The sequence below is a fragment of the Ursus maritimus genome, unplaced genomic scaffold (genome assembly GCF_017311325.1).
Source record: "Ursus maritimus isolate PB19 unplaced genomic scaffold, ASM1731132v1 scaffold_21, whole genome shotgun sequence".
Taxonomy (NCBI): domain Eukaryota; kingdom Metazoa; phylum Chordata; class Mammalia; order Carnivora; family Ursidae; genus Ursus; species Ursus maritimus.
The window spans coordinates 37,687,526-37,708,992 of record NW_024424564.1 but is presented as its reverse complement, the minus strand read 5'-3'; the positions used below and the strand labels follow the sequence as shown (position 1 = coordinate 37,708,992).

The 21,467-nt window shown below is 36.5% G+C and overlaps 1 protein-coding gene and 1 long non-coding RNA gene across 3 annotated transcripts in view; both read left to right on the top strand.

The window, feature by feature from the left end:
• The window catches only part of WASHC3 (WASH complex subunit 3), a 45,169-nt gene extending 40,226 nt beyond the window's left edge, over nucleotides 1-4,943 (top strand). For both annotated transcript variants that reach the window (XM_040637380.1, XM_008705703.2), the window contains exon 7: nucleotides 4,689-4,943. In XM_040637380.1, the coding sequence (XP_040493314.1) occupies nucleotides 4,689-4,773 (85 nt within the window). In that variant the 3' untranslated portion in view covers nucleotides 4,774-4,943. The remainder of the gene's footprint in view (nucleotides 1-4,688) is intronic.
• Nucleotides 4,944-5,448: 505 nt separating this feature from the next.
• The window catches only part of LOC103676500, a 51,296-nt gene continuing 35,277 nt past the window's right edge, over nucleotides 5,449-21,467 (top strand). Inside the window, exon 1 of the long non-coding RNA XR_005836729.1 lies at nucleotides 5,449-6,762. This is a non-coding gene — a long non-coding RNA (uncharacterized LOC103676500). The remainder of the gene's footprint in view (nucleotides 6,763-21,467) is intronic.

Here is a 21,467-nt window from a genome sequence, read left to right as displayed (position 1 = left end):
AGTTTGAATAAATGTAATGCTGAAATAAGTCTGACTAGCTACTATAATGTCAAAGTCTAAATTGTCATTTTTATAACCACCCCAGAGGTTTTTTTATATAGTCAGTGCAATCTTGGTTCAGGAATTTAGTGTTTTCCTTTTTTCCTTTAAGACCACCTGTTGCCCTTGCATAGAGCATGACAGAATACTACTAACTGACAACAGGATCATGTGACATTTAAGTTTATGTGTGCTATAGTCAATATTGAAAAGTGATTTGAATGATAACTACTGTACTCTCCCCCCATAACCTACTCAGCAATATTTTTACTAACAATGTTTTTGTCACTTAATCTGCTCTAAGTTTAATGGTTTTAAATTTAAAGAAAATAAAAAATATTTTTAAACTATTTATCTACATAAATAAATGTTTTTCCAAAGTATGTTTATATGGTTTTTCTGTCCTTAAAGTGACAGTGGTTTTAAACACAAATATAAATATCTCTTTAATGAAAACAAATTAAACCAATGATACTTGTATTTTAGGACTCTTTTCATGTTCAGAATCGCAGAAACCAACTCAAACTAGCTTAAACAAAAAGGGAAGTTATTGATTCACATAGCAAAGAAGTCTAAGTAGGACAGGATCTAGGAGCTCAGTGTCATCTGTGCTTGTTGTCTGGCTGACTGGTGTCCTCTCACTCCTAGCACCATATTCCAGCTTTACTCCTTGGCATAATAATTCTCTTCTCTCCTACCGTAGTTCTTCTTGCTCCTTGAAGCCAAGGAATTGGCAGTTATGAAGGCTTTAATATTGTTAATTTATTAATTGAATGAAATTAACATGGAATATCATAGTTCATTTCTAGGGAAACATTCTGATTAGCCCTGCTTGGGTCATGTGCCCTCCCTTGAATCAGTCTCTCTTCCCAGGGGAAGAAATGCTTAATGACTGGCCAACCCTGGATTATGTGACGGAAACAAGGAAGGGTATAGGGAAAGAATGGGGGCAGGAGGAATTGTGGTTGGCATCCTTATTTGATTCACAAAAATGGGAGAAGGTGAGTATCAAAAAGAACATGCACACAGCATCTGGTATGCTAAAAAGTACTGATTGGTATGTTTAGCTCTTCCTTCTCCTTTCCTTTCTAAATTTTGGCTCATTTTTTGTTGAGGTCAACCTTAGCAACTTTAATAAGTGACTTAAAATACTTATTTTAAAAGATAACTAGACTAATGAGTTTAAAGTTATACTTTTAAAAATTTTGCTTTTATTAAGACTTTTATAGATAATCTTGGTACCACAAATTATATAAGTATGTTTATTAAAATGTAGCTACCAAAATAGTCTTTTTTATTATATAACCACTAAAGACTGAGATTTTTTAAAAACATACATGATACATCATGATGTACTCTGACTTTATATGTGTTTCTGCATTTTGCTGATAAGCTCTTTTTTAGTGATTCACTCATATATTTAGGACACTGAGAAACTGTTATAAAGTCCTCATCTTCACACTTTAATAGTGAATCCTTTGAATTTTGAGAAACTAAACTTTAGGCCAGTGCTTATAGATAGCAACGTTTTCAAACATATCTTTAAAACTTCTTTGCATGAGGGCACCTGAGTGGCTCAGTTGTTTAAGCATCTGCCTTTGTCTCAGGTCATGATCCTGGGGTCCTGGGATTGAGCCTCTGCTTCTCCCTCTCCTGCTGACCCTCCCCCCTGCTCATGCTCATGCTCTCTCTCTCTCTCAAATGAGTAAATTTAAAAAAAAATCTTTTTAAAAAACTTCGTTGCATGAAAAACAACTTTTAAAAGGTTCATATGTATACAGGATCAGGTAAGAGCAATTCTGATCGTAACATAAAAAGCCAAAATTTTGTTCCCCTTAAGAATATGAATATTCAGTCTGGAAATGATGGTATTGTTTTAAGCTTTATTATGAACTTTTCTGTAAAGCTTTTTAACTTATAAAATACTTTCATATACATTGCCTCTTTTGATTCTCATAATATCTTGAAGTTTTTCTTTTTTATATCCAAAGGAGACTGGTGTATGCTTTTTCTTTTGTCTTCCTCGCAATTCCAAGTCAAACTAGCCTAAAATTTATTTTTAAATGAATGAAGACAAACAATAACAAGTATTGGCAAAGATACAAAGAAAATGGAACCTTTGTGCACTGTTGGTAGGAATGTAAAATAATATAGCTGCTATGGAAAACAATATTGCAGTTCCTCAAGAAATTAATCAAAGAATTACTAGATGGTTGAGATATTCCACTTCTGGGTATATACCCAAAAGAAGTGAAAGCAGGGACTCAAACATGTATTTGTATACCATGTTCATAGTAGCATTATAGACAGTAACCCAAAGGTAGAAACAGCCCAAATGCCCACCCACAGGTGAATGGATAAACAAAATGTAGTATGCGCATACAAAGGAGTAGTATTAATCCTCATTCTCATACCTGTTGCTCCTGCCAAGTGGTCTAATGTCATCAAATTTTAACTGCAGTTACCTTATACTCAAGCTCCCAAATGACTTATAGTTCCCAAATGCAGCATGAAATCCCATTTTTCTTTACTCAGAACCCTCTCATACCCACTTATTCCCATCTCTTTTGTTTCTGGGAAAGTCCTGCTTATATCCTAACACCCTTCACAACTGTCTCCACTTCTCCGGAATCTTCTCTGGCCAAACCTCATAAAGTGAATTACTTTTTCTTTTCACATAAGCATAGTTACTACAACTGTATTCGTATATATCACACTATATAATGATAATTTGCATTTCTGGCTCTCTCTGAAATATCCCCCTAAAATATCAGCTTCTTTAGGGCAGGAACTACTTGTTATTCATTTCTGTATCTCCAGCACCAGACACAGTTCCTGGCAAAATGGTGGGTATGTGATGATGATGATGATGATGATGATGATGATAGAAGATAGCATTTATTTAATATATTTACTATGTGCCAAATATTATTTGATATACTTTACTTATAATAATTCATTTTAATAATCCAGTCAATTAGTTGGATCCAGAGTGGTTACATAGCTTCCCCAAAGTTGCTCAAATATGTAGCAAGACTGGGGTTCAAATCCAAGCAGTCTGACTCCAGAATCTGTGTCCTTAACCACTATGCTATACAGCTGTGATGATCACATATATTAAAAAATGGCTACACACATAAATTAAGTATATAATTTCGGCTCCTTCTAGGCTTAAGCTGCTCTTTCCCTTAAGTAGCATTTATTTTAGAGGCGTCGTATACATTGTTTTATTTGTTTGAGTTGCCATTGATATAATTTGATACAGTATTCAAATAATTCCCTCTAGTAATTTTTTCCTTTCTAGCAAAGTAAAGACAGTAAGAAATCACCTATATAGCAAAGGGAAATTTACTTGGAAAATGTGTCCAGTATTCATGCCCACTACTGCTAGAGTTCTTGCTTCTATGGAGAACAATGAAGACTGTGGTCTTGTGTTAATATTTTAGGCAGATGGAATATCAGTCAAAACTTAGACATTCTATACCCAGCTTTAAGTTTTACTGTATTGAGTACATGTGACTTCCTCAGAGGCATAATCTAAAATTGTACAGCAGAGCAAATGGGTTTACGTTTGACCCATTGCTGGGAGCAATGCCAGCATCTTTGTTTTGTAACATGACATATAATATTAAAAAGAATAAGCCAAAACTCAAGCCATAATTTTTAATAACTAAATATAAATGGTAGATTGTACCTTTTTAAATTTGAATAATAGTAATTATATTTGTGGCAAAAAAGTTTTATTGGTTGGTGTCCTAAGAGTCAAGAAGCCTGAGGGAGAAATAAGTCTGGTAGGTTTCAATTATTAAGACAGAACAGCTGTATCATTCTTCTTTCCCTCTTAATTTTGCCAGAGTGAGTAGAGGCTGAATGGTAGTATTACCATATTGATTAGATGATTTACTAACAAACACTGTAAAGCTTATCTAGTTGACTGTTTTGATGACACCATTAAAATTTCATTTGGTTTATTATAATATATCCCTGCGAAGTTGGAGTTTAAGCATTCTCATATCTCCTTGTTGTGCCTAGGGAATCTTTGAGACATTATTTTTGCCAGCTCATACTTCTTACATTCATTCTATGAAGATAAAATATAAGTGAAAACACTCAACAAACATTAAGAACCTTCTTTTACCAGGCCTTTTTCTCCCCTGCAAAATTTCCGTATTGTTTGTGTTTCTTAATTGCCATTCTTTCACTCTCTCCCATTTTTAAATTTCTTTCTGCAGCTTTCAGGAACATGAAGATTTTCCTTTTCTTTCCATTGCTAGCTTTCCTCTCTCTGTACCTCCTGTACACTTGGAGGCTGCAGAGATGTAGCACTGGGCATGCCAGCCTCTCCACATCGCATCTCTGTCTGTAGTTGGGTCTCCATGGTTATGAGAAGCAGAAAGTGCTGAAGTAGCCCTCTGTAAGGACTGGCAAGAGAAAACAGTGCTGTGGCCCATACAGAACAGCATTTAGTCCCTGTGGTGCTGGAGAAGCTGAAGAAAAGCATGCTGTGGAGAGTGGGAGACTCTCTCAGTTAAGAACGCAGACTTGGCAGATTTATTAGCAGTAACGTTCTAGGGTGAACTTAATTTATAGTTAGTAAATTATTTTTTTCAAATGGAAAAACCTTTAAATATTGTTCCCTTCTCTTTCAGGAGACCAGATGCTCCAGTGCCTGATGGTGAAGGTGAAAAAAATACAGAAGAAAGTTCAGACAGTGAATCTTCTTTTAGTGACTAAGCTTAATTTTGATAACAGTTACATATACATGTGTAGGTATACATTTACATTCTATAAGAAAGAGAACCTGAACTTGAACTCTTAGTCATAAAAACATCAAATGGCCATATATCCACCACCAAACTTCCTCTATGTTAAAAAAATAAATAAAATAAAACTTTTATAACCTGGCAGTATGTCTTGTTACCAAAATACAGGGCTGCGACTGAAAAATAGAGTAGTGCTGTTAGTGCTCCAAATACTAAGATGGGATATTTCAGGGATGCGGTGAGCACTGAAAATGAAGTCAATGTGAGTTTGGTGATCAAAAATAGATTCAATGCAAAAAAAGGGAATTTGGCTAGGTGAGTTATTCAATTTTTGTGACTATTTAAGCATGAAAAGTATTATGTGTATTTGTATTATAAGACTTGTTAAGGAAGTTTCTGGCAGAGACTAATACCAGACTTAAATTTTCTGTGACAACTTGAAGCCTATATGTCATAGAAAGTATGAATTTGGAATTTATTGGTCATATTTATTAGCATATAGAGCTTTTCACCGCTTGTCCATTAGTTCCTATACTATTCAAGTGTCAGATAGTCTTAGAATATTTATTATAAGATAGAAATTGAATTGAAGGTAGTTTCAATGTGTTTCAGAGTGAACAAGCATCATGTGATCAATTCTTTTATTGCCTAAACAGAAAAAAAAATACATAAGATGCTGTCATCTCCTCACCTTGCAAATAATTCTTCATGAATTATTTGCACACAGTGTAGAAAATTTCTAAAATACTTACATGAAAAGATATATAAATGCATTTGATTAATGGTGCTCATCTTAGTTTAGCCCACCTGAAAGTAGACCCTGAGAAAAGGACTTGGGTGTAAGTATGTCATTTGTGAGGTAATCACAGGATGCAGAAGTGAGAGAACAGGAAGAGCAAAAGGAAGAAAACCCATACAAAAGTATATTATTAAGGTTGGCATTTTGGGCTCTAAGACCTGAGGAGCTTACAAAATGCCTCCCAAAAATGCCCACCTAATACGGATAGGTTAATTATTAACCAGTTTCCATCCGCCATTAGTTGAAAGTTACCTCCAGGAGCATTGACTACCTCAGCACTTCTGGGCTGTACTTTTCATGTGGGAAGGGAGGCTCCCCCAACACTGAAAAAGGACTTGGATCAGAAAACAAAAAGATGCATGGCTCACACTTGTGGTGGGATTTCACTAGCAACAAAGGACAAGTCTGAGCTCAGCACCGTCAAGTGTAGTTGTGGCCGATAGCAGAAGTTGACAAGGGGATGTGATGTTGGGCAAAAGAGGTGTTTATTGCTGAATAGTTCTTGCCTGTCCAGAACTGCTTGAGTCCCATGTTAAGTCCACTCCATCACCAAGTCTTCAAGGTGGTGGTCAGCCACATTCTGTAAAATACCCAGAAGCATTAGACAAGCTACAGTTCCTGTTATTACTGAACCCAAAGCCAAAATATATGCATTATCTTCCTTCCTCCACCCCTCATTTGAGGTTTGCTCTTGCTCTCTGCCAGAAATTCAGCTGGTCTAGTTTGGTCGTCTGCTAGAGTGCACCAGACCTTCATCCCTTCAGGGATCTAGAGTCTTGGTTACTTTGCCCTTTTTAGGTTATGATTATCACAATTGTTGTATGCTGTTCTCACCAGCCTTGGAAACATCAAGACACGCCCCCAGTGACCTGAGTTCCAGACACATCCTCACTGTTTCATTTTGTAGTCACATTCCTAGTTCCTCATGTTAACCAACCTATTAACTCCCCTTTCTTGCCTGTTGTCCCACAGACATGAACAGCCCAACAGGACCAGTTGGCAGACGTAGCTTCAGTTTTGTGGAATCCTTACAGTGCTTCCTGGTGGAAGTATGGCAGCTTCTCCCCTTTACCCTGTCAGGGTACAGGACCTCCAATCCAGCAAAGCCTAAGGTGGTAGGAATGGGAAACACATTCTACAAGTAGCTCACTGGGAATGGTGGTAAGAAAGGCCAATGCTATTTGTTTCCTCTTGGTTCCTGCACCTCGCGTTTGGGGACATGGTATCATATACTGGTCATTGGTATAGTACGTGTATCATGTCCTGGAAAATAGGATCTTAATCCTACAGGATGTTATACCTGAGCTGATGCCTCAGCTGACCCTATAATAGGTCATTTCATTGTTCTCCTAGATTAACTGCTTCTAGATAATGCTGTATATGTAGGTTCATTGATCTAATCATTCATGTTCTTCATTTGCTATAAAACAATCCATTGGTCTGAGGCAATGTAATGCAGGATACTATGTTGGTAATAGGCATTCTGTAGACTATCAGATAGTAATGGTGGCAGAGGTACTGCTGGAAGGCAAGCCTATATTAAGAGTACAAATTAATGATAGGAATGAATTACTTCCTCCTTTGGGGTGGAAGGAAATTAATGCACACAACTTGCTACCAAGTAGCTAGTTGATTTCAATAAAGGGATAGTACCAAATCATTGGTCTCTGCTTGTGACAGATCACATATTCAATAGTGGTAGTAACTAGATCATCCTTAATGAGAAAAAACCCAAGCTGTTGGTCTCATCCCATGCATGGCCTCCATCTCTGTCACCATGATTATTCTATTCATGGGTTTGTTGTGCAAGCCTTGAGTGGTTACAGACAAGACTGGCTGAAATCTGTTGGAATCATCCTGTCTGCCTGATCTTTGCTTCTTCATGTGAGTGTTCTCTCATTGGCATTCCATATACAAAAATCTGCACATTTTGCCATAAACAAATAGACTTTTTTTCATTCTTAACTCAAGCCATGTCTTTCTCTATCAGCATGGATGACCAAGTGTACTGTATGAAGTTCTGTCCATCGGGAAGATTTTTCCCTCACCACTAATCTCTATGGCCTCCTCTGAGAGAGGCTGTAGTATAGAAGCCAGCCATTGTTGGCTCACACCAGTGTATCAAGCTGGTCCATCCATGAACAAGGCCTGCTTTTTCTTTATCTGTCACCTGGCAGGTTAGCATTGCAAAAAAAGAGCTTCAGTTCCTCACCTCTTCCTGTCTCCATACATTTTGCCATATAATTTTGCATTGCCTTCCCACTGTGGGTGGAGCATTCTGCCTCACCTTTTGACTCTGAACTTAGCCAGGTGATTTTGTTTTGGACCAATAGAATGTTAGCAAATGTGATCCAAGCAGAGGCTTGAAAAATAGTTGGATGATCGGTCTTGCCTTCTCCTGTGCCTCTGCCACTGACATAAGAACATAACTGGGAGAGTCTGATGAAAAACAAAAGATATATGGAACACAGCAAAGTTGTTCCAGTCACCCAGCCGCCAAGCTCAAAATGTAAGCAAGCCCAGCCAAGACCAGAACATATGCTTAGCCAATTCCCAGCTGGCCTTAGATGTGTGAATAATAAATACTCATTGTTGATTCTCATAAAGATTTTTTTGATTATTATATAGCATTACTGTAGCAATAAATAACTGATACAACTGATCATAGGGAATTCCCCATGAGATCATAGGAATAGGTTGAAGGAGATGCATTAGTGCAAGAGAAGTAAATGATAGGGGAATCTAGGCTACCTGTCCATGTAAATTACACATGCCCTCTGGACTTACTCAGGCTTGATTCCAAATGCATCATTTCCCTTGAATGATGAATTACTACTGTGACTATCTGACCTTATGATTTGGTGAATCTGATAATACCCACCACATGATGGGCAACTCCAGTTAATCACTTGACATCTGATTTTCAGTTTCTGATGGATACAGAGGCATGCCAGAAGTTGCTTTTCAAACAATGAGAAGGCATGACTTTGCTCCAGAACCTAACATCTGTGCTATTAGAACTTGCTAGAGATGCTACACAGTGTCCTAACTTGGGTGTCTGTAGTATCGATGGATAATCTGTCATGTAATCAGCTGAGGAGCAGGGCAGCTTATGTCACAGCCTGAACCTGGAGCACAGGTTCTCTGCTCTGGACTCTGTTCGAAGCTAGCAGCCTTCCAAATCTCCCCACAAATGGGTGAGAGCAGTATTTGACTTTCAAAAGCCAAAGCCCCCAGCATGCTATACCTTTTTCTTAATGGTAGAGGGTGCAAGTTCAGTAACTTGTCCTTTTTTTTTTTTAATGTTCAGTTAGCCAACATATAGTACATCATTAGTTTTTTATGTAGTTTTCAACAATTCATTAGTTGCATATAACGCCCAGTGCTCATCACAACACATGCCCTCCTTAGTACCCATCACCCGGTAACCCCATCCCCCCACCCCCCTCCCTTCTGTAACCCTGTTTGTTTCCCGGAGTCCAGAGTGTCTCATGGTTTGTCTGCTTTTCTGATTTCTCCCCATTCAGTTTTCCCTTCCTTCCCCTATGATCCTCTGTGCTATTTATTATATTCCACATATGAGTGAAATCATATGATAATTGTCTTTCTCTGCTTGACTTATTTCACTTAGCGTAATACCCTCCAGTTCCATCCATGTCAATGCAAATGGTAGGTATTCATCCTTTCTGATGGCTGAGTAACTTGTCCTTTACCCTGGAGGGGATGTCCTAGCATCCTCCAGACCATTGGACCCCTAAAATCTGCAAGATCTGAATCTTGTATCTTCTAGCTTCTATCTTCTATCTTATAGGGCACCAAGAGTCCTTTCTACTTCTTCTTCACTAAATCTGATTACCCTGATTTACCAATACAAGTTACCAGCACGAGGTTTTGTGGAATATAAGGATGAAAAAGATTCCTGCAGACTACATAGTGAGAGAGTAAGAGAGTTAACATAACCCTGTGACAGTAGGTTAGCATACATTGCTATCCTTCCCATGTATATATAAACACTTTTGATGTTCTTAATGATTGAAAAAAAGTTTTCCAGGTCAACAGTCATATACCATGCCAGAGCCTGTGTTGATATGTTCCAGGAAAGGTATCATATTTGGCATTGAAGCCATGACTGGCATGATCACTTGGTTAAGTTTCTGATAGTCCTTTGTTGTCTACCGTGGTCCTTGTGATTTAGCAGGGTCACACGGGAGAATGCAGAGGCTAGCACCTCTGCATCCTTTAAGTGTTTGAAGATGGTGCTGATCTCTGCAGTTCCACTCAGAATGCAATATTTTTTCTGGTTTACTATCTTGGCTGGGGTGGCAGGGTACAATTTTAGGGATTTCTACTTGATCCTTCCTACCGTAATGGATTTTATTCCATATGTCAGGGAATCAATGTGGAGCTGTTAAGAATGTCCCAAGTATGTACTCAGAGATCAGGGAAATAGCCACAGGGACCTATCTGGTTGAATTGAAAGTACTGTAAGATGGACTGGAGCCCAGACTTTGTTACCTGGTGTCCATAACACCCCACTCTAATTGAGGAAAAATGATAACATCTTAGATTACTTGATATCAAGTCAATTTGGCCCTTTATCCAACAACATTCCCAGGCACCCCAAGGTGGCATTTTTCAAAGGGCTTTGGCCTCATTTTCAATAGATGGACATGATAAGAGAATAATTACAGGAAAACACTTCTTTATAGCAGCTGGCATCAGTCTTCTCACCAGCTCATGCTTTATTTTGGGTTTTACAATTAAAGCTACACTCTAGTCTACTACCTTCTACCTTGAGCATGAGGTACACCATGGTATATATTAATCACCATCACAGATCGCTGCTTACCAGGGAATCTTGATTGCCACTTCAGCTTGTTGCCACTTTGCCACTGATAACTGACTGTCACTACCTGCCTCCTGCCATTATGGAATCCTACCATCTCAGTTAATACCAGAGAGCCCAATTCTGTGGCATCATATCTCTTCCTGTGAATTCTGGCCTACAGAATGTAGCTGCCACTGACTTTTCTCAGAGATGTCAGTGCCAGCCTCATTAGTTACATTCTTTATTTCCTTAGTAAAGAGAATTCTCTAGATCCTTCCTGGGAAAATAGTAGGGTGGCTCTCTCAACACAAGAAATAAATCCATTCTAACATTCCCACCTCTCAGCCACTGACCTCTTCCTCAGTACTTTGACAAGGCGATTTTAGCATCTCCATCTCACTTAGTGTAGGCCATCACAACCAAATTTCGTGAAGTCATCCCAAACAGTCTGTTTGCCAGCTCCATTGCCAGGATGTTAAATCTTGAGTCATAAGAGAGTGCTCTCATGTCAATAAACTCTCCTCTATCCAGCCTTGTATTCTCCCTGCTGTGGTCCAACATGCTCAACATCTATTCCCACACATGTTCTCCAGATTTCTGCCAGTGCTTGTTAGCCAGTTCCTAAAATTCTTTCAGTAAATAGGCTCTTTCTTCCCAGATCAAGGACTGTATTTTCTCTCTCAGCTGAAACTTCACATTATTCGCAAGGCAATGGGGGAAGATAAGTTAAATCTGAGGTGGTAGGTGTTATTGTACATGGAAGACATCCACTTAAGTGAACACTGTATGGCCTCCAGGTAAGGCAAGGCTGCTGTCATCTGGTAAAGGAGAAAAGACTGCTTTGGCTGACATGATATTCAAGCTGCTCAAGCGCATCCCCCCAAATTTTTTCATCTCAAGTCTCAGTGCCTCTCCTTCGATATCAGGGCTGTGACTTCAGCAAAGCCGACTTGTAGAGGCTGCACATATCATCTCCTTTTCAGGTCTGCCACCCTTAAACTCTGGGCCTGATTTTCACCACAGCTGTCCTACGGCTGAGGGAAAAATGGTCTCTTTAAATACTGCAGAAGTGGCCTTTTGGCTTTCAGTGTGCCCTAAGATGATAGTTGGTGGATTTGACTCTTTTACTTCCTTTTTTCAAGGTTTCCAAGACAATTAACAAATGCTAGTTAATTCCACAATCCTTTGTCCCCAAACCATTCTAGGAACAGAGCTACTGGATAACTCATGGCTTCTTGTCCCAATCCACCACAGGTGAGCTTCTTATGAATTGTGATGCACACCAGAGATTACCATCGTCCTGTTTATTCTTTTTTTTTTTTTTAAGACTTTATTTATTTGTTTGTCAGAGAGAGAGAGAGAGAGGGAGCACAAGCAGGGGGAGTGGCAGGCTCCCCGCTGAGCAAGGAGCCTGATGTAAGACTCAATCCCAGGACCCTGGGATCATGACCTGAGCTGAAGGCAGCCTTTTAACCAACTGAGCCACCCAGGCATCCCCGTCCTGTTTATTCTTACAATAGGATAAGGGACCAAGTTCTAGAAGCCCAACCTAAGGATCTGCTTTCTGCTATCATATCAAAGTCCTATGTTGTATTCCTCCTAAAACAAATCTGTAGACAAACACTCAGGCACAAGAAGTTTATTTGTGAATTAATCCCAGGAGACAGGAGTGAGAGAGCAGGAAGAATGAGACGGGGAAGAAAATACAATATAAGGAAATATTATCAAGGTTTCTACTGTAGGTGCTTGGGACTTGATTACCCAGCACGTCCTTAAAAATGAACAGGTGCATTTAAAAAAGAAACTTAATTCAGATCTTCTGTATCTTTGATGAAGTTTTTTTGTCTGAGAAGGATTTTGGAAAATCTATTATCAAATACTTTCTACAATCAAAGTATATTATTTTGTATTAAACAAAAATACTTTTTGTCTTATAAAACAAATTAAAAAATAAAGTATAAACAAAACAAAGAGAAACAAACAGATGCTACCCAGAATTGTCCACCAGAAGATCTAGATGCTGGATCATCTTTCCACTAGCCCTGGACCCATTGATGCCATTACTCCTCTACATTTCTGGGATATAGTTCCCTGTGCACCTTGGTGGCTCCATGGCCTTGGAAAGGACACTTTGTCAGAAAGTAGAGAAATGGGACATTGATTGAAGATGGGTTGCTTTCACCAAAAGGTGAGTCTGAGATTGAGTATAAGTTTATTACAGCTGTGGCTAACATCCAAGGTGGGACTGGGGATGCATTGCAGGGAACTACCAGAAGCTTCTACTGCAGATGATGCTGCTTCTAAAACACCAAATTGGCCTGAACTTACCTTTATTTAAAATGTATAATTTTTGTCTTGGATATAAAGAAAATTGGATGGTAAGCCACACTCAAGATTTCCAGAACTTTTTCATTACAAATTTTAGTTTTTAAAGTCTTCCAAGAATGAGCAAAGGATAAACAATGACTAAATCTGTATCTTTATAGTCTGTTGTAATTATAATACAATTTTTAAATGTTTCCTTTTACACATACCCTGCAGAGTTTTTCTGTGAAACTTTTATATCTGAACCAGAGCATGGCTCCTGTTAGAGAATAAATTGTGTCCATGTGCTCTTGAAGAGTGCCCAGACAACATAACATTCAGCGAAACTGTTTTGTTTCTGATCAAGTTCTTCACAAAAACAAGCTGAATTTCCAGGATCCATGAAGAACTTAAATTCTCACAATTTAGTCCTCTACTTTAATAGCTGCTGCAACGGTGCCAAAGTGTTTTTTCAAAAACATTTTTTACCTTTCTCCTTAGGGTGATTAATAACAAAAGCACTGACACTAAAGTGAGTGTCACTCTGACTTGGGTTTGGAATAGATAGCTTAAACAAGAGACATTTATCTTCCTTTGGAACATGAAGTGTAAAGATTTTATTTGTGACTCCATTTTCTCTCTTCCCAAAACAATATTACTTTAGATTGGCATCTTACAAGTGAATAAACTTGGGAAAAATTCATTTTACAATATCTACAGATCATTTGTTAGTCATCTGTGTATACTTATGTTCAAATTGATGTTGAGTAGATTAAAATAACTTTAGAATTAAGCCCTTCATAGTTAACTTTGCAAATATTTTTTCCTAGTAAATTCTAAGTATTGGAATAGTAACATTTTTAAATCTAGAAGAAATCTTAGCAAATGTCTAGTCTAATTGCCTCTTTTTTACAAATGAATAAATTGAAGCCCAGAGGTGTTGAATGATTCTCCCAGGAAATACATAAAAGAAGTTTAGTTACATAAACAAAAACACTTTATTGGTAATATCCTTATATAAATATTAATGCTTTTGGTTATCTGTACAAAAGCAAAATACTTAAATTTTTAGTAATCTTATTAAAAATTCACATTATAATCTGAAAAGTGGAGTTGTGAAATTTTTTTTTATATTTAAGGATATTCTAACTTCAGTCTCAGTTTTTTCACTTGTATTATATGTGGCCATGTGGCAATTAACTAGTCACTTATACATTTTCTTAGGGATATCTTAACTATACTGATTTATGTTTTACTATACTGTAATTCTAGTTTTCCAAATCAAACCTTAGAAAATTCTAATGAGCTGGCAGCATAGTTTTTAAATGGCCAGTATAAACACAGAATACCTAGACAGCAAAGTCAAAAAGCCTCAAGGATAAGATCTATGATATAATTCCATAAAAGAAACAAACTCTCAAAAATCAATCTGAAAGAAATAATCTGAACAGCCCTACATCTACAAAAGAAGTTGAATGTATAGTTAAAAACATTCCCATAAAGAAAAATGGACACCCACGTGACTTCATTGGTGAATCCTACCTAACTTTTAAGGAAGAAATAATGTCAGAATTGTACCACACATTTAAGGAAAAAATAATTCCAGTTATACAAAAACTCTTCCAGAAAATTATAAAGGGGTCATGGAACACTACATCAAAAACTAATGATGTACTGTATGGTGACTAACATAACATAAAAAAATTTTTTTAAAAAATAAAAAGGGGGAACTACTTCCCAAGTCTTTCTATCAGACCAATATTAATCTGATACCAAAATCAAACAGACATTATCAGAAAACTATAGACTGATATTCATTATGAAAACAGAGGTAAATGTTCTTAAATTTTTCTTTGCAAATTGAATTTAATACCATAGAAGATACACAGATGAATGCACATGTATTCACTAGAAATATGACAAGTTGGTCCTCATGTATCATTAGGGAAATACAAATTAAAACAACAATGAGATTATACCACTTACGTATTAGAATGACTAAAATCCAAAATCCTGATAATACTAGTTGCTGGAAAGGTTGCAAAGAACACTAAGGCCCCTTTATAGCTTATGGAAATGCAAAATAGTGGGACCACCTTGGAAAACAGTTTGGTAATTTCTTAAAGCTTAAACACAGTTTTACCACACAGTAGCCAAACTCCTAGGTATTTATCCAGTTGGATTGGAAATTTATATCCACACAAAAACCTACCCATGAATGTTTAAGCAGCTTTATTGATAATTCTCCAAACTGGAAACAACCAAGATGTCTTTCGATATGTGAATGAATAAACAAATTCCAATATATCCATACAGTGGAATATTATTCAGCAATGAAAGGAAATGTGTTATCAAGCCATGAAAAGACACAGAGTAACTTTAAAGCATATTGGTAAGTGAAAAGTCTACATATTGTATGATTCCAACTACATGACATTTTAGAAAAGGCAAAGCTACAGAGATAGTAAAAAAAAAAAATCAGTAGTTGTCAGGATGTGAGAGGAGTGAAGGTAGAATGAATAGGTGAAGCACAGGATATTCTTAGGGTAATTAAACTATTCTGTATGAAAGTGTAAAATGATAGATACATATCATTATTCATTTGTCAAAACCCATAGAACTGTACAATACAAAGAGTGAACCTTAATGTAAACTTTGGTTAATATTAATTATCAATATTGGTTCCTTAATTATAAAAAACAATTGTCCATTAATTATAACAAATGCATCACATTAATACAATTTATTAATAATGGGGGAAACTGAAATGAGGGGAGTGGAGTGTATATATTGAACTTCTACTTGCTCAATTATTCTGTAAATATAAACTATACTAAAAACATCTATTATTTTTCTTTTTTAGAGATGAGAATCGTATAATGGTTTTTTTGAAGTTTTTATTTAAATTCCAGTTAGTGAACGTATAGTTCATTATAATACACTGTTAGTTTCAGATGTACAATATAGTAATTCAGTACTTCCATAAAACACCTGGTGCTCATCACAAAAAGTGTACTCCTTAATCCCCATCACCTATTTAACCCATCCCACACCCACCTCCATCTCTGTAGTTAAAAGTCTGTTTCTTAGTGTGCCTCACTCTCTTTTTTCCCCTTTGCTCATTTGTTTTGTTTCTTAAATTCCACACATCAGTGAAATCCCATGGTATTTGTCTTTCTCTGACTGACATGTTTTGCTTAGCATAATACTCTAACTCTATCCATGTCATTGCAAATAGCAGATTTCATTCATTTTTATTTTGCTGAGAAATACCCATTGTGTGTGTGTATTTTTACACACACACACACACACACACACACACACAGTACATATATACATACATATACTACACCCACACACACACACACACACACCACATCTTTCTCCATTCATCATGGATTGGAAGAACAAATATTGTTAAAATGTCTACAGTACCCAAAGCAATCTACACATTTAATGCAATCCCTATGAAAATTCCAACAGCATTTTTCATAGAGCTAGAACATACAGTCCTGAAATTTGTATGGACCCCAAATGGCCAAAGCAACCTTGAAAAAGAAAAGCAAAGCTGAAGCAAACAATTCTGGACTTCAGATTATATTACAAAGCTATAGTGATCAAGATAGTATGGTACTGGAACAAAAATATTTGACACAGAGATCAATAGAACAGAACAGAAAACTCAGAAATGAACCCACAATCATATGATCAATTAATCTTCAACAAAACAGGAAAGAATATCCAGTGGGAAAAAGATAGTCTCTTCAAGAAATGGTATTAGGAAAACTGGACCACTGTCTTACACCATACCCCAAAATAAATTCAAAATGTATTATGAACATAAATGTGAGACCTGAAACCATAAAAAGGAGAACACAGGCAGTAACTTCTTTGACGTCAGCTGTAGCAATTTCTTACTAGATATTGGCTCCTGCAGCAAAGGAAATAAAAGCAAAAGTAAACTATTGGGACGAATGATAAACTTACCAGGTATGGTACTTTTGGTTGGAAGTTTTTTTCTTTTACCATTTGAATATGTCATGCCACACCCTTGTGGCTTGCAAAATTCTGCTGAGAAGTCTGCGGATAGCCTGATGGGGTTTCCCTTGTATGAAACAGTTTGTTATTATCTAATTGCTTTTAAGCAACAAGAGAAGTTAAAGAGAAGCTATAAAAGAAGATAGAGATATTCTCTCTTTATCTTTAACTTTTGACATTTTAATTATAATGTGTGTGGTTTTCTTTAGATTCATTCATTTTTGAGCTCTCTGGGGCTTCCTGGTCCTGGATATTTGTTTCCTTACCTAAGCTGGAGAATTTTTCAGCCATTATTTTTTCAAATACATTTTCTGCCCTTTTATCTCTCTCTTTTCTTTCACAGGACCCCTATAATGCAAAAGTTATTATGCTTGGTGATGTCCCAGAGGTCCTTTAAGTTATTTTAATTTTTTAAAATTATTTTCTTTTTGCTACTCTCTGTTAGTAAGTTCCATTGCTTTTTCTTTCAGCTCACTGATCTGTTCTACTTCATCCAATCTGCTGTTAAACCCCTCTAGTGTATTTGTCAGTTCAGTTACTGTATTCTTCAACTCTGTGACTAATATTTGGTACTTTTTTATATTTTCTGTCTCTTTTTTGAAGTTCTTGCTATGTTGATAGATTTTTCTCCCAAGTTTGGTGAGCATTATTATAGCCATCATTTTGAATTCTTTATCAGGTAGGTTACTTATCTCCATATTATTTTTTTAATTTTATCTATTTATTTGATAGAGACACAGAGAGGGAGAGACACAGAGAGAGAGAGAGAGCACAAGCAGGAGGAGCAGCAGAGGGAGAGGGAGAAGCAGGCTTTCTTTTGAGCAGGGAGCCTGATGCGGGGCTCAATCCCAGGACCCTGGGATCATGACCTGAGCCGAAGGCAGACACTTAACCCACTGAGCCACCTAGGTGCTATTATTATTAAGATATTTTTTCAGCTTCGTCTTGTTCCTTATCTCCATATTATTAAGATATTTTTTATCTCCATATTATTAAGATATTTTTTCAGCTTCGTCTTGTTCCTTCATTTGGAGCATATTTCTGTTTTCTCATTTTGCTTGACTCTGCTTGTTACTATATATTAGATAAAACAGCAGCCTTGTGAAGGAGTGGCCTTGTGTAGATGATGATACTTGTTTTTTTTTTTCTTTTTAAAGATTTTATTTTTAATGGAATAAATATAATCTATATATATAATGGAATATAAATATTCCATTTTCTTTATCCATTTATCAGTTGACACTTGGACTGCTTCCATAACTGGGCTATTATAAATAATGCTGTGATAAACATAGCAGTGCATATAGTTCTTTGAATTAGGGTTTTCATATTATTTGGGTGAGTACCCAGTAATGGAATTACTGGATAATATGGTAATCCTGTTTTTTATGTTTTGAGGAACCTCCATACTGTTTTCCACAGTGGCTGCACCAGTTCGTATTCCCACCAGCAGTGCAAGAGTGTTTTTTTTCTCCCACATCCTTGCAAACACTTGTTTCTTGTGTTTTTTATTTTAGCCATTCTGACGTGTGACATGATATCTCATTATGGTTTTGATTTGCATTTCCCTAATGATGAGTGATGTTGAGCATCTTTTCGTGTGTCTGTTGGCCATCAGTATATCTTCTTTGGAGAAATGTCCATTCATGTCCTCTGCCCATTTTTTATTAGATTATTTGTTTTTTGATGTTGAGTTGTATAAGTTATTTATATATACTGGATACTAACCCTTTATCAGATGTGCCATTTGCAAATATCTTCTCCCTTCAGTAGGTCATCTTTTAGTTTTGTTGATTGTTTCCTTTGCTGTACAGAAGACTTTTATTTTCATACACTCACAGTAGTTTATTTTTGCTTTTGATTCCCTTAGGAGACATATCTAGAAAAATGTTGCTGCAACATTGTCAGAGAAATTACTGCCTGTGCTGTAAAAAAAATAATTTTTATGGTTTCAGGTTTCACATTTAGGTCTTTAGTCCATTTTGAGTTTATTTTTGTATATAGTATAAGAAAGTGGTCCAGTCACATTCTTTTGCATGTAGCTGTCCTATTTTCCCAACACTATTTGTTAAAAAGCCTTTTTCCCGTTACAAATACTTGCCTTCTTTGTCAAAAATTATTGGCCACATAATCAGGGGTTTATTTCTGGGCTCTCTCTTCCATTCTCTTAATCTCTGTGTCTGGTTTTATACCAGTACCATGCTGTTTTGATGACTACCGCTTTGTAGTATATCTTGAAACCTGGGACTGTGATGCCTCTAGTTTTGTTCTTCTTTTTCAAGGTTGCCTTGGCTATTCAGGGTCTTTTATGATTCCCTTACGAATTATAGGATTATTTGTTCCAATTCTGTAAAATATGCTGTTGGTATTTTTTAAAAATAATTTATTTGACAGAAAGAGAGAGAGCACAAGCAGGGGGAGAGCCAGTGGGAGAGGGAGAAGTAGGCTCCACACTGAGCAGGGAGCCTGATGTGGGGCTCGACCCCAGGACCCTGGGATCTTGACCTGAGCTGAAGGCAGATGCTCAACCGACTGAGCCACCTAGGCACTCTTGCTGTTGGTATTTTGATAGGGATTGCATTAAATCTTTACATTGCTTTAGGTAATATGGACATTTTAACAGCATTTGTTCTCCCAATCCATGAGCATGGACTGTATTTCCTTTGGTTTGCGTCATCTTCAGTTTCTTTCATCAGTATTTTATATTTTTCAGAATACAGGTCTTTCACTTCCTTGGTTAAGTTTATTCCTACGTATTTTATTATTTTGGGTGCAATTGTAAATAAGACCATTTTCATAATTTCTCTTTCTGCTACTTCATTATTACTATGTAGAAATGAAACAGATTTCTGCATATTGACTTTGTATCCTGTGACCTTACTGAATTCATTTATCAGTCTAGTAGTTTTTTGGTGGAATTTTTAGGGTTTTCTATGTAGAGTATCATGTCATCTGCAAATAATGAAAGTTTTACTTCTTCCTTACGAATTTGGATGCCTTTTATTTCTTTTTGTTTTCTGGTTCCTGTGGCTAGGAATTCCAGTATTATGTTAAATTTAAGTGGTGAGTGTGGACATCTTTATCTTGTTCCTGACATTAGGAGAAAACCTCTCAGTTTTCACCATTGAGTATGATGTTAGCTGTGGATTTGTCATATATGACCTTTATTATGTTGAGGTATGTCCCCTCTAAACCTACTTTATTGAGGGTTTTTGTCATGAATGGGTGTTAATACTTCGTCAAATGCTTTTTCTGCATCTATTGAAGTGATCAAGTGGGTTTTGTCCTTTTTCTTGTTGATATGATGTATCACGTTGATTGATTTGTGAATATTGACCCACTCTTGCATCCCAGGAATAAATCCCATGATCGTGGTGAATGATTTTTTAAATGTATTATTGATTCTGTTTGTTAATATTTTGTTGAGGATTTTTGCATTATGTTCATCAGAGATACTTGCCTGTAATTCTTTTTTGTAGTACTTTCCCTAGTTTTGATATTAGAGTAATGCCGACCTCATAGAATGAATTTGGAAGCTTTCCTTCCTCTTCTATTTTTTGGAATAGTTTGAGAAGAAAAGGTACTAACTCTTCTTTAAATGTTTGGTAGAATTCACCCGTGAAGCCATCTGGTCTTGGACCTTTGTTTGTAGGGAGGTTTTGCTTACTGATTTAATGCATTGCTGGTAATCTGTTCATGATTTCTCTTTCTTCCTGATTGTTTTGGGAGATTACATGTTTCTTGGAATGTATCCATTTCTTCTAGGCTGTCTAATTGTTGGTGTATAATTTTTTATAATATTCTCTTATAACCCTTTGTATTTCTATGGTGTCAGTTATTTTTTCTCTTCTTTCATTTCTGATTTTGTTTGAATTCTCCCTCTCTCTCTCCCTCTCTCTCTCTCTCTTTAAATTTTTTTGGATGAATCTGGCTAAAGGTTTATCAATTTTGTTGATCTTTTCCAAGATCCAGCTCCTGGTTTCATTGATCTGTTCTGTTGGTTTGTTTTTTTTTTTTTCTCTTTTGTTTACTCCTACTCTAATCTTTATTATTTCCTCCCTTCAACTGGTTTTTAGTTTTGTTTGTTCTTTTTCTAGTTCCTTTAGGTGTAAGGTTATGTTGTTTATTTGATTTTTCTTTCTTACTAAAGTAGGCCTTATTCCTATAAACTTCCCTCTTAGAACAGTTTTGCTGCATCCCAAAGATTTTGGACTACCGTGTTTTCATTTTTATTTGTTTCCATGTATTTTTAATTTCCTCCATGATTTCTTGGTTGACCCATATGTTGTTTAGTAGCATGTTATTTAACCTCCATATATTTGTGTTCTTTCCAGACTTTTTCTTGTGGTTAATTTCTAGTTTCATAGCATTGTGTTTGGAAAAGGTGCATGGTGTGACTTCAGTCTTTTTGAATTTGTTGAGACTTGTTTTGTGGCCTAAAATGTGATCTATTCTGGAGAATATTCATATACACTTGAATATATATTCTGCTGTCTTAGGATAGAATGTTCTGAATATTTCTGTTAAATCATTCTGGTCCAAGGTGTCATTGTAAACCATTGTTTTCTTGTTGATTTTCTGTTTGGATAATCTATCCATTGATGTAAGTGGGATGTTAAAGTCCCCTACTGTTATTGAATTATATCTTCTGTTAGATTGTTCCCTTTATGATTATGTAGTGTCTTTCTTTGTCTCT